Genomic DNA, 16,273 nt, shown 5'->3' on the forward strand with positions numbered 1-16,273 from the left:
ATATATATATATATATAAATATATATATATATATATATATATATATATATATATATATATATATATATATATATAAATTTAATTTTGGACAACTATAAATAACAGATAAAAAAGTTCAGAATAAATAAATTTGATTCGTTTAAGTAAAATAAAAATTTACAACTGTTAAGAAATTGATATCAAAAACTCTCAAAAACCTTACTCCATCATGGTCTGCAACATGTGTTCTAAATTTAATTGCAAGCTTTTTAGGGACTACTTTGTTATGTTTACATTCTTCTCTTTTTTACTTTGTTTTTCTGTGGTTTGAAAATTATTAAATTAAATAACTAAAATATATTGTTAAAAATTTAGTTTTGAATAAGTTTCTTGGTAATTTATATACAATATATGTTAGATAAGAGTTTTTATGCCTTCTGTAGTGTTCAATTATTTCTGTCTTTATGTGGCGAGTAGTTTTGCCAATATAACAGTATATATTTCCTTCTCAAACAAATTTGTAAACAAAAAATGACATTTCTATAAATCTCTATAAACCTCTATAATACTCAAATCCGGCCTTGTATGAAATACTGTTGTCAAATCTGGGGCGGATCTTCTAATGATGCCTTTTCTCTTTTAGACAAGGTGCAAAAACACATTGTAAACATAGTTGGACCTGCTCTTGCAGCCAACCTCCAACCATTATCACATCGTCGTAATGTTGCTTTTCTTTCTCTTTTCTACAAATACTATAATGGACACTGCTCTAAAGAGCTAGCGTCTCTTGTGTCATCTACTAAAATTTATTCTTGTGTTACTCGTCATTCAATTAAGTGTCATCCTTTTTCTGTGACTGTTCCTAAGTGCTCCAAAACCCGTAATTTATCTAGTTTTTTTCCTCAAACATCAGTTTTTTCGAATTTGCTTCCTTCATCTTGCTTTCCTGATTCATATAATTTGCAATCTTTTAAGCTGTCTGTCAATCGTTATCTTCCTCTACAATCTTCATCTTTTCTCTTCCAGTAACTCCCAACTTTAATTAGTGGTTGCTTTCAGCCTATTTTGAAGCGAAGATGTAAAAAAAATATATACATTTTATGAAAAACTGTTGTAATCATTGAACTGTTTGACTTACATAGATTTATGTCCAAGAAAGATATTTTTGAGTTTTCTTCCTTTTCCATGGTAAAAGATATTAAAGAATGTTTTCTGATGATATAATCCAAGAATAAAAATGTGTGGTTTTCTGAGGGAAAATCAGCAAAAATGTCATCTACATAACGTTTGTAAAACAACGGTTTTACTCCATTATAAGATTTGACTCATTTTTCATCAAAATTACCCATAAATAGATGCCAAAGGTGCCATAAAGGTGCTAATGGAGAACCTATAGCAACGCCATCAATGTGGTCATAAACCTGTCATAAACCTGTTCTTTAAAGTGAAAATGTGTTTGTACTGTTGAGATAAGAGTTTTTTTAAATTACTTTTGTTGATTTTAAGATTTGTATTGGTTTTTATTTTTAAGTTGCATTTCTCTATTATAATTAGGTCAATCTTAAAGGTGTACCAAATTTTATCTTGTAGGATATTTTTGGTATATATTTTTTAAATAAATTAAAAGCTATTTTTTTTAATATAAATAGCTTATAATTGAATGTAATAATGTCAAAATGTATCACTTAATTTTATTTATCTATGTATACGTTGTTTCTCATGTAAGCATAATATACATTTGACTAATAATAAAATGTATTTATATAGGAGTTGGAATTTTTCTTTGGTCCCCATTCTCCAAAACCTAAAGCTGAATTTAAAAATTGCACCCTCTGCATTGTTAAACCTCACGCAGTTGCTAACAATCTCCTTGGAAATATTTTAAGTGCTATACAACATGAAGGTTTTGAACTTTCTACACTGCAAATGTACAGACTAGAAAAAAATGATGCTGAGGAGTTTTTTGAAATATACAAAGGAGTTGTCAGTGAGTACTGTGTAAGTTTTTAATTCAATTTTACAATATATTGTTTTTATGTGTGTGTGTATATATATGAATATATATATATACATATATATATGTAGATATATATCTATATATATATATCTATATATATATATATATATATCTATATATATATATCTATATATATATATATATATATATATATATCTATATATATATATATATATATATATATATATATATATATATATATATATATATATATATATAAACATGACCACAATATTTAAAAACATTAACTATAAAAAACCATTACTGCCACCAAATATTTTTTCTATTTATTAAAAATACTTGTGGTCTTTGGAATAACTTTACATACATCGAATCTTAGTGTGCAATATTTACCAGACCAACTTGCTCTTAGTAATACTTATTTAATTTCAGATGTTTCTTAGTTAATGTAGATATAGAGGCTGTTTAACATATACTCAACTAAATCTTATTTTTTTATTTAAATCTTGCATCTGTAAATACCCATTTTAAAAACTTTTGAGATTGCTATGGTCTCTATTGCCCAATCAGCATTTCATAATATTGTTAGCTAGGACTTTGATTCATTAGTTAACAAACTTTTATTATTTCTTTTTAAGGGTTCCATGATCATAAAGTTGCATTTTTTTTCTTTCTTCTACAAATACCATGGTAAAGCGAGCTTTGATCCATCAACTGAAATTTAATCTTACTTGGCTTGTTATTTATATGTCATGGTAAAACACATCCTTTTACTGAAACTGTTCCTTTGTGTTCAAAAAAATTTTTTTCATCTAATCTAATTTCTTTGAACATCATAGCTTTGAAATTTGCAATTCGCAATCACTTAATTTTAGCCTTGCAATATGTACCAACCAAAGATAACCATGCCGCTGATATAACAAAATTATACTTACAGTATCCAAACTAAATGAACACATTAGATGATTATAAGGATCAGAACTTTTGATGCTCAAAAGAAATAACCACAGAAAATGCTATAGAAACATAGCAACAATAATGTAGGCAATGGCAGTGTTAGTGTTTGTAAAAGATGGAGCTAGGTGATTGGGCTTTGTGACTTCAAAGATTTTCACAAGAGTGCATAACTAAGTATCATTTTATAAGCAACTGTACGCCACTAAAAGCTGCAGACTTAAAGGTGAATTTCAACCAGAAGAGATTCTTAACACAGAGAACAAACTAGTAAAGTTTGCACAAAAAGACAATTATATAGAAGAGTGCATGGTACTTTCACCTGGGAAATCCTTACCAAAGACATAGATTTTTTATTCTAATTTCATTTTGATAACGTTCTATAATATGTTGCACTGTAGACGCACTTTTATTAACAATTTTTGCAATTTCTCGATGACTTTTTTTATTTTGGAAATGAAATAGGATTAATTGTCTTTCTTCAAGAGTCGTGTGTCTCCCAGTTTTAATTTTTTTTGTGTTTTAAAGCACACACAAATTAATTAACAAACAGATTAGTAATTAACAATATTAATAATAATTTGACAGATCTCGTACTAAAACAAAAGAATGCAATTGCGGTTAGTTACTTCCGATTTTTGAGAGATATGGCGACAAATATTGTGGCATTATTTTTACTGTGACATGTTTTTTGTGATAAACAATATGTTTTCTATTATTGTTTAGAAACTAATTTAAATCAACATAAAAACAAATGTCTAATATAAAGGTTATGCTACAATGTATACTTTACATAGAATAATATTTTCAAAAATTATGTTAAAATAATGTTGAATCAGGAAAATGTATCTTTTACTATCCTGCATCCTTTTCACTTTTAGTTACTGTGTGCATATATATATATATATATATATATATATATATATATATATATATATATATATATATATATATGTATATATACATCTGTGTGTATGTTTGCGTAAGTGATAGATTAGTAATCTTTATTTTATTATAGGGAATGGTTGACGAACTTTGCAGCGGCAACTGCGTAGCTATTGAGATAACGAAAGATGAAAATACCCCAACTAAGTTCAGAGAATTTGTTGGACCTTCAGATCCAGTATTGTACCATATATATATATATATATATATATATATATATATATATATATATATATATATATATATATATATATATATATATATATATATATATATATATATATATATATATATATATATATATATATATATATATATATATTTATATATATATATAAAATTTAAGTGACATCTTTAATAATATGTGTAATAATATTATAAGCATTAAAACAAACGTGAGAAAGCTAATATTGAAAATATTAAATTTTATAATGGTTTAAAATTATAATAAACTTATAATTAAATAAAATTTAAAATTATAATTAAATAAAAATTATAATAAACATGTTTATTATAATTTTTAAACGGTTTTTTTAACGGTTTTATTAGTTTGATAATGGCTCTCGCTATATGAGCCGAAATATTACTTAAAAAAGAAATAAATAGTATGATACCGTATATGATGTTTTAATGCTTATAATATATATATATATATATATATATATATATATATATATATATATATATATATATATATATATATATATATATATATATATATATATATATATATATATATATATATAGACAAAGTTTACTATCTATATTTTGAATTGTCAATTGCATTATTATATGTACCTAATTTAATATTGAATATTTTTCAAATATTGATATTTTTTCTATATTGTTTCATATTTTTTTAAGTTTCTGGAACTACTTTTAGGAAATCGCTCGTCATTTGCGTCCCCATACTCTTCGAGCTCAATTTGGAGTTGATAAAATTAAAAATGCCGTACATTGTACAGACTTGCCCGATGATGGTATTTTAGAAGTAAGAATTTTTTGAGAATATTTAATGAAAATTAAATAAAAAATTATTATGTTAATTGCTTTTTTTTCTTGTCTTGAAATTTTGCTTTTTTTTAGGTTGAGTACTTCTTTCGCATTTTAAATTCATAGTCGGATTATCCGATACATAGACGGATTATCCGATGTTTCACAGTGATAAACTGATTTTGAATCCACTTGATAACCTGTAAATGTTATAACAGAATTTATAATTTATTTTTAACTATTTATTTTATAATTGTTTTTGTTGTTTTGCTTTTTTTTACTTTTAAATTTTTTTGTTTTTTTTTTAAATCTCAACAATTACACAAATTATTTTGTTAATAAGTTTTGAAATTAAACTAGAATGTGTTAACGCCCACTAACGCCCACTAATTAAATTTGATCAATGATAACACGATACTAGAGTTCAATTAATTATAGACATTAAGATGGTAAAAGAAAGTTAAATTAGTAACTGATCTTTAAACAAGAATGCAAAGTTTGAAAAAAGTTGAAAAAAAAGTAATAATTTTGAAACATGAGGTTTTAATTTCACTTGAAGACTAGTTTCCAGTTGCTTTTATTTCTACATGCTAACAACTTATATTGTGTCAGAGTTGTTAACAAGGCCAAAAAATAGCAATACCAAGGCCAAGGTCACATGTTCCAAGACCAAGGCCAAAAGTTTCAAGGCCAAGGACAAGGCCAGAGTTTCAAAATCAAGGGCTTGGCCAAGAATTTCAAGGCCTAGGCCTACGGAAACCCCTAGGCCAAAATTTATGTTTAATTGAATTACGGAAAACTTAAGGCCAAAATTTATGTTTTTGGTATTAAAAACAAAAATTTTAGCCTTAAGTTACGTTTAGGCCAAATGTTAACAAAACTGCAGGTAGCAAGTGCTGTGACAGTAAAACCACAACTTTTTTGAACAGAAACGCGAAAGAAAGTACAGAAATTAATAGGAAATGGTGGAAGGCCGGGACCAAAATGTTCAAGGCCAAGGACTAACGACTGTATTGTGTATGCATAATTTTTAGCTCAGTGTGCGTTTTTGATGTATTAATTTTACTGATTGCAATAAACAGGTTGTCATAATGGTTATAATTAAGGTATACTTCCCTAAAAATTGGATAGCATGTAATTAAAAAAATCGCTTTTTTAAACATAAAATAGTCAATAAATTTCAATCAATTCGAAAGACTTTGATTGTAGCAAATTGTAATTAATAAACTAAACTTAGGAGAAATAGATGTGGAAGTCTGACTCTTGCTACTAAATCTGTGGAGATGATAAATATTGACGAGCAGTCAAAGTCAGTGTTTGAAATTTTCTATTTTCCCTCCATTATTGTAATGGATCTTATCGAATGGAAGTTCTTTACTTAATGCATTAAGTAAAGACTTTCATTCGATAAATTACTATATTATAATAATATATATAAATATTAATGGTTAATGGATTCCATACGTACATCCTTTTGGACTCCACACTATCCTTGCCGATCCAAACTATCCTTGTCTTTTTCGTTGATAAACAAAAATCTTTTACTGCCGTTGCTGATCTTAATTGCTGGAAGCAAGCCAACGTTATAACTATTTTAAGGAAGGTAGCAGGACAAACCTAGCAAACTACTGTCCAATCTCACTCACTTGTTCCTTGCAAGATAATGGAGCGCTTAACTCGAGATTGTATGCTCAAACAAATGATTGACCACAACCTGTTTGACATAAATCAACATAGATTTGTACCTGGAAAATCGGGGATGACGAACTTGAACAAAACTTTTGATATCATCTCCATAGCGCTTGAATTTTGTCTTGATATTATCATGATTCTTTTTGATTTTGATAAAGCTTTCGATAAGGTTAGTCACAGAGTTCTAATTGTCAAATTACGCGCATATGGCTTTGGCACAAGTTTCTGTGGATGGACAGAAGCCTTCTTAACTAGCCGCAGTCATACAATAGTACAAGGTGAGTACTTCTCTGATTGGTTGGAGGTCCTCAGTGGAATTCTTTCTGATCTTTATTATCTTTACTATCTATTTTAAATCTTTATGATTTTTATTAACGACATGTCAGGCCTCTTTCGTCACGTTTGGAAGCTGTTTGCCGAAAATGCGAAACTAACAGCGGTTATAAAAAATACCTCCAGTTATCAAAATCTCCAAAATGACATTGACCGCCTCGTCGAATGGGCTCATACCTGGAGTTTAAGTTTTAACATAGACAAGCGCAAAGCTGTGTTCTTTGAAAAAAAAAACAATAACCGTTGTAACACTTCTTTTATTGGTAACCTACCGGGTTCTCACATAATCTTTACCATAACCGAGCACCTTGGTAAAAACCCTACATAGCCTTGGTAAGACCAGCTCTGAGCGTGACCTTGGCATCATTGTCAACAACCAACTCATTCTAACATTCCATCGCTAATTCATGGGACTAATCTTATTACCTCTCCCAAGTATAAGGTAGAACTGTTTGTAATGAAATTTTCTTCTAATTTTACTCTTGAATCTTTTAGCCACACTCTTCCTTTCATTCCAATTAAACAGATTACACATTCAGGTTACACCTGTTGTTATACATTCTAATCAATCCGGCCTCCATTGCTAAAGTCATATCTTAATTAGACTCTTCCACTGCTTGTGGTCCAGATAACATTCCTTCATAGTCTTGCAAAAGTGTTCTCCAGGACTCATACCAACTCTTTCTAAACTATGTAGTTTTTGGTTACTTTTGAAAGCTTTTAATAAAGTTTGGCATGTTGGTTTTCCCCATAACATTGTATTATATGTTGTAACTAGGAAAGTTTTTGAGGTTGTAAAATCATTTCCTTCTGACCGCTCCATTAAACTCATCTTTAAAGTCCGACACTCTTTGTCATTTCTATTAACTTCTGGGGTACCTAAAGGTTCTATTCTGGGTCATGTTTTGTTTCTTATCTACATTAATGATCTTCCTGACAAGTTTACATTTAAAGTGGCTCTATTTGGCGACTCAACTTTATACTCGTGTTTTGAAAAAAGTCTTCTTCAATTGCTTTGAACAGATTGCTAACCTTGAATCTTATCTCACTTCTGTAACAGATTGAGGCTTGCAGTGACTTGTGAATTTTAACTCCAAAAAAAGCTCAGTTAATTACTGCGAGCAATTACCGCAATACTTTTGATATTTAATTATTAATGCAACCCTTTCACTGAGTCCTCTTCTTTACATCATCATGGATTATCGTTCTCTACTGACTCTCATAGATACCATTTATAGAATCATTTGCAAAATAAGCATCTGCTAAGGTTACTTCTCTTTATTGTACTTTATTTACTTTCTCTTTAAGGTTACTTCTCTTTATTGTACTTGACATTATCTCCTGAAATCATTCTCTTCTTTTACAAATCTCTTTTTCTCTGCCTCTTCAAACCACTTATTTGTCCTTCAATGGAATGCTGTTCTCACTTTTGGACTGGTATTTCTAATTATGCTCACTCTCTTTTATACAAAAACACATTTTAAACGTAGTTAGACCTGCTTTATTTATCAAGTTTGATCCTCTCTCCCATCGTCGTAAAGTTACATCTTTTTTTTCTTATCTACAATTACTATCATGGTTGCTGCTCAAAAGAGCTATTATCAACTAAAACTCATTCTCGCTTAACTTGTCATTCAGAAAAGTCACATTTTTTAACTGTATCTGTCTCTGCATCCTTAAATTCTTTTGATTTGTCTAGTTTTTCTCTCCACACCTCAACCCTTTAGGACTCTTTATGTTTTCCTGAGTCATGAAATCTGCATTTATCTACAACAGTTGTAAATCAATCAGTTTTCTTGTTCTTTAACTCCATTCTTTGTTTTTTAGTAACTCCCAATTTAATAGTGGTTGCTTGCAGCCTTGTTGGGAATCAATTAGAATAGAAAAAATGCGGTTTATCAAAAATTTGTGTTTTGGCTTTGGTATTAATATCTTAATCGTCGCTACTCATCAATACATAACCAATTACGCATTGAACTTACACACTGAACAGGCGTTTTACAAACTTAAAACTCTCAACACACTGAAACGTGGAAAGAGAAATTTAAAATAGTGAATACTACAATAATACAAATGAAACAGTTTATGGATTTTAATGACAACAATTTGTTAAAAATTTTTAACGGTTAAATAAAACAAAATTATGTAGTAAACAAGAAGAAAATGTGAACTTAAAAAATCGAATTTATAAATGAAAATTATGAAAATTTGTTGGCTAAAAAAAACAAAAAAACTACCAACAAATCGCGAACAAAATACAAACAGCAAAATTTCTGAAAACAATATAATTTTCTGAAAATTTCTGAAAACGATATAATTAAAAACAAAAATCCAGAACTTGAGGATCGAAGTTGCCAAAACAACCTAAATAATATAAATAGAATAAATGGTATTGATAAAAGTGTAATAGAAGCTTGGAAATGAAGTAAAAAAAAAAAGTTCAGAAGTTTTTGTATTCTAAACCTGGTTTTGAAGCTGACCTGAAGATCAAGAGACCTAAAGACGCAATGAGTGTTAATTAATGCTATATTAAACATTAACTTAAAAATGGGTAAAACATGCAAGGAGTGCCGCTATGTTGACTGATCGTTATGATTTTGCAGGGAATCATTGATTAAAAAAGTATAATTTAATAACAAAAAAATTTTTAAAGGGTTTTTTTTGCCGGGGGTAATTTACCTGGAGGATTTTTTATCGAGGGATTATCTCATAGCAATTATTTCCACCTGTATATTTTCAAGGAGGATTTTTCCTTGAGCTCCTTTTTATATTATTTAAGAATCTTTAAAAAAATTAGAAAATGTTTGCAATAACTTAAAGAAAACTTAAAATATTTTAAGAATAATATACAAAACGTGACGATGTTACATCAAACGCAAATCTCCATCTTTTAGGCTTCGATGTGATCTTGCTTGCGCGTAAAATAAACAAGCGAGGTCTTCTTTTTTACATAACTACAAACTAAAAAAGAGAAACAAAAACAAAACGAATAAATAAATCAAGCAAAAAACAAAAAATAGGAATAAAAAACATAATATTAAAAAAGAAGATAATTATAGAAAAAGCTGAATTGGTTTATAATAGCTGTATTGGTTTAGAATATATTGAAAATTTCCAAAAATATTTAATAGCAGTGATAAATTCTTTTAGTTGAACAAGTATTATGTAATGATGCTACTAAAACCTACTTTTAAAATTGAGAGTAATAGAGAAAAAAATTAAAAAAAAAAACTTTCAATTAGTGAAATTGTTTTTCTTTTTTCAAAAAGACAAAACAAAACATCTTCCAACAAGGTTGCAAGCCACCACTATTAGATTTGGAAGTTATTAGAAGAGAAAAGATAAAGTTTATAAAGTGAGATAAAGATTGACAGACGACAAAAGTCATTTTTTAAATTGGTTAAGGAACTTGATTCAAAGCACAGATTATACTCAGTACATTATCGAATAATCCAAGCAATTGCTATCTATTATTATTTATTACTATTATTATTCCCTCAATACTATTATTAAACCCTAACCCGTAATAAAGGGCTCCAAATGTGGCCCTAAATTATTTATATTCTACATATATAATTCATTATCAGAGGATTATCATTACACGGATCAGACAAAAAAAAAATACACGATGGAAACTTTCCGGGATTGAGCTATTGGCAAAATTAGATCCTTTTTGCCTATCACCTGATCACTTGTGATAGCAAAGGAAAGGAAAGCACCTCGTACCTATCAAAAATATTTGTTATTAGTTCATCTATTTGATAGCCACCAAAGTTGTGGAACTTAAATGTATTATCCCTAAAAATTCATCACCCTTAAAAAAATGTTAAAACTTATATTTTTTAACTATTTCAAACAAAATTACTTAATTTGGAAAATCTAATTTGCAAAATATTTCTTAATCATGACACATTGGGTGTAGATTTATTAATTTACTCTGCAACCGATGTGTCGTTTATTGACACCCCATGTGTTGCTTATTTCTAACTTGTTTAGTGCTCCGTTTTATTGGAGAAGTCCATAGATTCAATCTCTTTGACTTTTTTCAAAAAATCTAAAACTGCTTTTCTTTATTAACCCAGGAAAAAAAGTTTTATAGAATTTCTATAAACTTTGGGATCATATGGTCTATAAAAATTCTATAGAATTCTATAAAATTTCTATAGAATCTCAGTTAATTTTTCATAGAAGTTCAAATAGAACTTTTTTTTCTACTTTTTATTTTATAGTTAAATAAAGTTTTATAGCAATTTCTATAGAAATTGATAGACATTCTATAGAAATTTTATAGAATTCTATAGAATTTCTATAGACCATATGTTCCAAAAGTTACATATAGAACTTTTTTTCCTGGGAACACATCCATGCAACAAAGTAAATTTTCTCTGCTGGAATACATGCTGAGGTTCTCTAGCATCTCTCAGCAATCTTTAATTGCGTACACTTGTTAATTACTATATTTTATTTAGATTGCTTGTCTTGAGTTTAACGATGATCTTACTCAGAAGAAAAAACAAAAGCTGAGACCGTACTTTTGACCAAAATGGACCAGCTTGATATCCACAAATCTTTTGCAGCAGCATTATGGAGCAGCTCAATAGTTAATAGTAAGTTCAAAGAAGTTAAAAGTAACTCAAGGTTAGTAAGAAACTGCAGTTCGTTAAGATTGATTTAAGTATAGTAGATGAGCAGTACAACTTCCTACAGCTTAACGTGCGGCAAGTTTGCTCCAGTATTGAACATTACGAAACAAATGTCATCTCTTTAATCGACACTGACAAATATGCTTAACATAAAAAGTGTTCAAGAATACGCAACAGGCGTCACAATGAAATCAACAGTACAAAAGATACAGTGTTTTATGAGCGATCTAAAATGATTACTGAAGTTAACGAGATTATGGACAAACTTATGAGTGAACAAGATAAATAGAAGAAAACTTTTGCTGAATTGGGTTCTCTGTTTGGTTTTTACGTAAATCTACCTAACATTGATGAAAATCACTTTCAGTTCGCCAAAAATTAATGTTCTTTATCTGACTGATCTCAACCATCACTTATTGAAGGAATATATCTGTTTCAGAGCTTTTATTCCGACTCAAATTAATGATGATTTAGGGAAACAAAAGCTTTCTGGTCTGGATCTACTTACACTAATTAGATGTGAGAAATGGAACACAACGTATTTTTGTGTAATATATAATGTGCAATGTGTAATAAATACAAATGTGAAAATTCGTTAAAATGCCGTAGCGTAAAATACTTTTGTTATTTTAAACTGCTATTAAATTAAAAGAATTGGCAAACATCAGACGCCAGAAAGCCGAAATTGCCGAGAGGCAAATTAGTACTTACACTGACCCTAATCATCCTTAACTAACTGAAGCCCATATTTATTTTTCAAAATTTAAAAATTCAAAAATTTTGATAGTTCAAGAAGAAATGATGTCGCCCAATATAACCCAACATATATCCAAATTTGGACTGACGTCATGTGCCCAGTGGAAATAAATAAAAAGTTGCTATAACAATAATGAAATAAAAATAACAGAATAAAATTTGTATAGAGTTTAAAGTGAACGTTTAGTTTAGCTCGAACAGAGACCTTTAATAAACTGGAAAAAAAATTTTGTTCTACTTTATTATTATTCATTAAATTTCCTTTATTTTTGATTTTTATTGATGTATAAATTTGTATTTATAAATAATAAATGTAAAATAAAAAACCAAAACGTTATTTTAATAATTTAAGAGCTGTTTTATATATATATATATATATATATATATATATATATATATATATATATATATATATATATATATATATATATATATATATATATATATATATATATATATATATATATAACTTGATATTTCAACACGAACTTGTCAACACGAATTTGCAGGTACGCTTTCTTGAAATTGATTATCTCAAGATTTTCTCCCAACTTTCTCCAGTTGCGAAGTTTTGTACTGCAAACATGTGCAGTATGACTGCAGTATGACTGGATGCAAGTTGATTTAGCTCACGGTAGTCCATAACCGGACGTACTTTTAATTTATTTCGTTGAATAACTGCCATCAACGGAATGATACCAATACATCTCCTTTCAAATGGTTTCAGTCATCCCTGTGCTATCCATTCTCTCATTTCGATTGCGTGTTCACTTTTAACGTCTTCAGAAATATAATAATTTGGAATTTTGTTTGTTAAAATTGGTGCCTCCAGCAGCCATTTGCAAAACACGCTCCAACAGCCATTTTTGAATTCTGCTATAAAGTCTTTATCAATCAGTTTTTGAATAGTAGGCAAGGATAATTTATTCATTTTTTCTTGAGAGACCTGCAGTAGCGCCTATAGTTAGTTGTTTTACATTGAACTTTATGATTTCGCCGTCTTTCCCAACACCAACACCTTCAAGCAGTTGTATTGCTTCCATATCAAATAGCATTTGGTATTAGGGAATCGGCAACCAGGCATTTCAAAATGACGGTGGTATCATTTATAGAAAGATAAACAACAATCTGGTATTTTACTTCAATTGGCTTCCCATTTATCATGACAACCTTTCTCTTGCTGGTTTGACACCTTTTATGTGTACAATATCACAACTTAAAATTGATTTGAGGCATCCATTGTCCAACAACGCTTTTATTTTTCTTCCATTGATACATATGCAGAGAGTTGACGGTTTTAAATTTTGTGGGTGGGGGAAGCCACTTTCACAAAAACAAGTGGGTTCCCTTGCATGTTTTTTTAATTCCTACACTTTTTATAGCAGTACTGGGTCAGGTGGCTGTCCACACACAAAGCACCTCTTCATTTCAATTTATTTCCGGCGGATTCGACTGAAATTTCCATCGTCGCCGCAACGGTAGCATGTTATGGTCTTTCGTCCGCGTCTTCGAGACGCAGCATTGGACTAATGGCAACACGATTCACACAACTTACAAAACATGATTCTTTGCAATGTAAGATTCCCAAACTTTTTGATTTTTCAGCGAGCTGGTACAGCGACATGGTTGATATTGAGCATGCAGTTTGCAGTTGTTTACTTGCTTGGTCAGGTAATCCGAGAATAAATGCGCACCTTAAACACTCTTCGATTACGTCAGAAGATATTAGCTTGCTCAGCCTTTTTAATTCTGCTAGATATACATTGACGGACTTGTTCTTTTTAAGACGGCGATTTACAAACCCTTCGTATGCTGTTAGCGGAGAAGCAGAGAAGGCAGTAGTCAGAGCATTTTTCACTTCATTGTAGTCATCTTTTATCTCATCACTGAGACCTTTATAAATGGGAAACGCCCCACTAAAAAAAATTAAGGGAAGCACCATATGCATCTCGTCAACTTTTTAAAGTTTTACTACCAGTTCCAATTTCTGTAACCATTATGAAAATTCACCCGATCATCGTACTGCGACAACAAATTCGCAAACTTTATCACGATGCTCATAATAAAAGTTATAAACGTTATATACAATATGATGCAACTACAACGTTCCTTCTGACGTAACAAAATAATAGTTTATATATAATACAGTTATTTACACTAATTACAGTTGGGTGCGGGGAAAAGAGAAGGAAAATATGTGTTTTGAAAAGAAAAGAAAGTTTTATACTTTTTTTTTACTATTTTCAGTCAATAAGTTCTTCTTTCAGAAAAAGAGTGTTTTCTTTCTGTTATAACAGCAACATTAAAATTTAATGAAAGCAAAATATAGATTCAATTGTTTTAAAAACTTAACTAATAATACGAGTGCATGTACGTGGGTATGTACGAGCTTAAAACAGTCTAAAGTGATTTAGAGACTGATTTGTCTAACTTTACACCAACTTTATACCAACTTTACAGCAACCGTTTCCATTGTTATGGTGGGATTTATGACTTTTAATACCTTCTAATAAACCCATCAAATAGCAGTAGGACATAAATACGCAATGAGAATTGGTTGGAAACACTAATACACGCTGAGTACCAGATACCTGTTTTCAAAGCATAATAAAATTTTCAATGAAAAGTGGAATTATAATATATCTAAAAAAAAACAAAAAAAAAGGTTTTTATAATAAATATAAATTGAATCTGGGTAACTTAATCAGAATTTTTATTTTCAAGTTAGATGTGTCACATGTGACACATGTGTCACATCTGTCAAATGTGTTAAATTTGTCACATGTGTCACAAAAACAAGTTTTTTAATAGATTTCATCATTTGTTCAAAAACTTGTTTTATGACATTTCATGACATTTCAGTGTCATTTCAATATACATTGTTAAAAATTGCATTGTATTTAAGTAATGAGTAAAGTAAAATAGATCACGTTAAATAAACTTAAAATGCAATTGAAAACTGGTTGAGGGTGGATGCAGGTGGGTGTATGGGTGGTGGGGAGGGAATAGTATAAACCTGTTAGACTCTTTTCCATATTTCTATTTTGCGCGTTCGTAACTTTTTCCGAATAAGATTTATAGGGCATGTAGATTACATAGATCAACTAAACGCCAATAAGGAAGCAGGCATGATCTTCTTTTCAAATGTCTTCCACAGTGCTCTGCGATAAGGCCTTACGGACTTCTAAGGGCATCTTAAATAAAAATTAAAAAAGATTAAAAATTTGTTTAACCATTAATTCAGTAAGTGCTCATACATTGACTAAAGAATTTGTTCAGGCAGGTTGTCTTGTAGTGATAAGGCTTTTTTTTTTTTACTTTTGCTGACGTAAATGATACAGTTTCAAATTAAGTTTGATAAATAGCCTCCCAGGAAAAAAAGTTCCATAGAATTTCTATAAACTTTTGAAACAATAGCTTATAGAAATTTTGTAGAAGTTTTATAGAATGTGCTATAACTTTTTAGAAAGTGCTATAAAACATTTTTTTCTATAAACCAAAAAAAAGAAAAAAAAGATCTTTATAAATTTCTATAGAAATTAATAGAGATTCTATAAAAATTCTATAAAATTCTATAGAATTTCTATAGGCCATATGTTTCAAAAGTTTATAAAAACTCTATAAAACTTTTTTTCCTGTGCTACCTTTACCAATAAGTAGACAATTAAAACATAAAATATGTTATCAAGAATATAAAATTTATAGTTAAGCAGCATTTAACATATATGTATGACAATGTGTATATATGTGGGTTTGTGCGTGCAGGCGCGTGTGATTGCAGGCGTATTTTTGCGTGTGATTGCAGTCGCGTGTGTAGGCATATGGATGTATTATTCTATTTAAATTTAAATAATTTAACTCTTAAAAACTTGATTTGATTTTAACAATTTTGTTTTATTTTTCAAAGCTAAAAACTATAAAAACTGCTGTAATATGTTTATAAAAATTATTTTGTATTATAATATAATGTGAATTGTTTTGTATTTGTTGTAAACAGTTT

The 16,273-nt window shown here is 29.2% G+C and overlaps 1 protein-coding gene across 2 annotated transcripts in view; it reads left to right on the forward strand.

Moving 5' to 3' along the window:
* LOC100205304 (nucleoside diphosphate kinase homolog 7) overlaps positions 1 to 5,094 on the forward strand; it is a 31,470-nt gene extending 26,376 nt beyond the window's left edge. Inside the window, exons 10-13 of one of the 2 annotated variants that reach the window (XM_065789032.1) lie at positions 1,747 to 1,977; positions 3,930 to 4,034; positions 4,740 to 4,847; positions 4,943 to 5,094. In XM_065789032.1, the coding sequence (XP_065645104.1) occupies positions 1,747 to 1,977; positions 3,930 to 4,034; positions 4,740 to 4,847; positions 4,943 to 4,975 (477 nt within the window). In that variant the 3' untranslated portion in view covers positions 4,976 to 5,094. The remainder of the gene's footprint in view (positions 1 to 1,746; positions 1,978 to 3,929; positions 4,035 to 4,739; positions 4,848 to 4,942) is intronic. The other variant, XM_065789033.1, reaches the window with a different exon arrangement.
* The last annotated feature ends 11,179 nt before the right edge of the window (positions 5,095 to 16,273 follow it).

Source organism: Hydra vulgaris, chromosome 01 (assembly GCF_038396675.1).
Source record: "Hydra vulgaris chromosome 01, alternate assembly HydraT2T_AEP".
NCBI classification, from domain to species: domain Eukaryota; kingdom Metazoa; phylum Cnidaria; class Hydrozoa; order Anthoathecata; family Hydridae; genus Hydra; species Hydra vulgaris.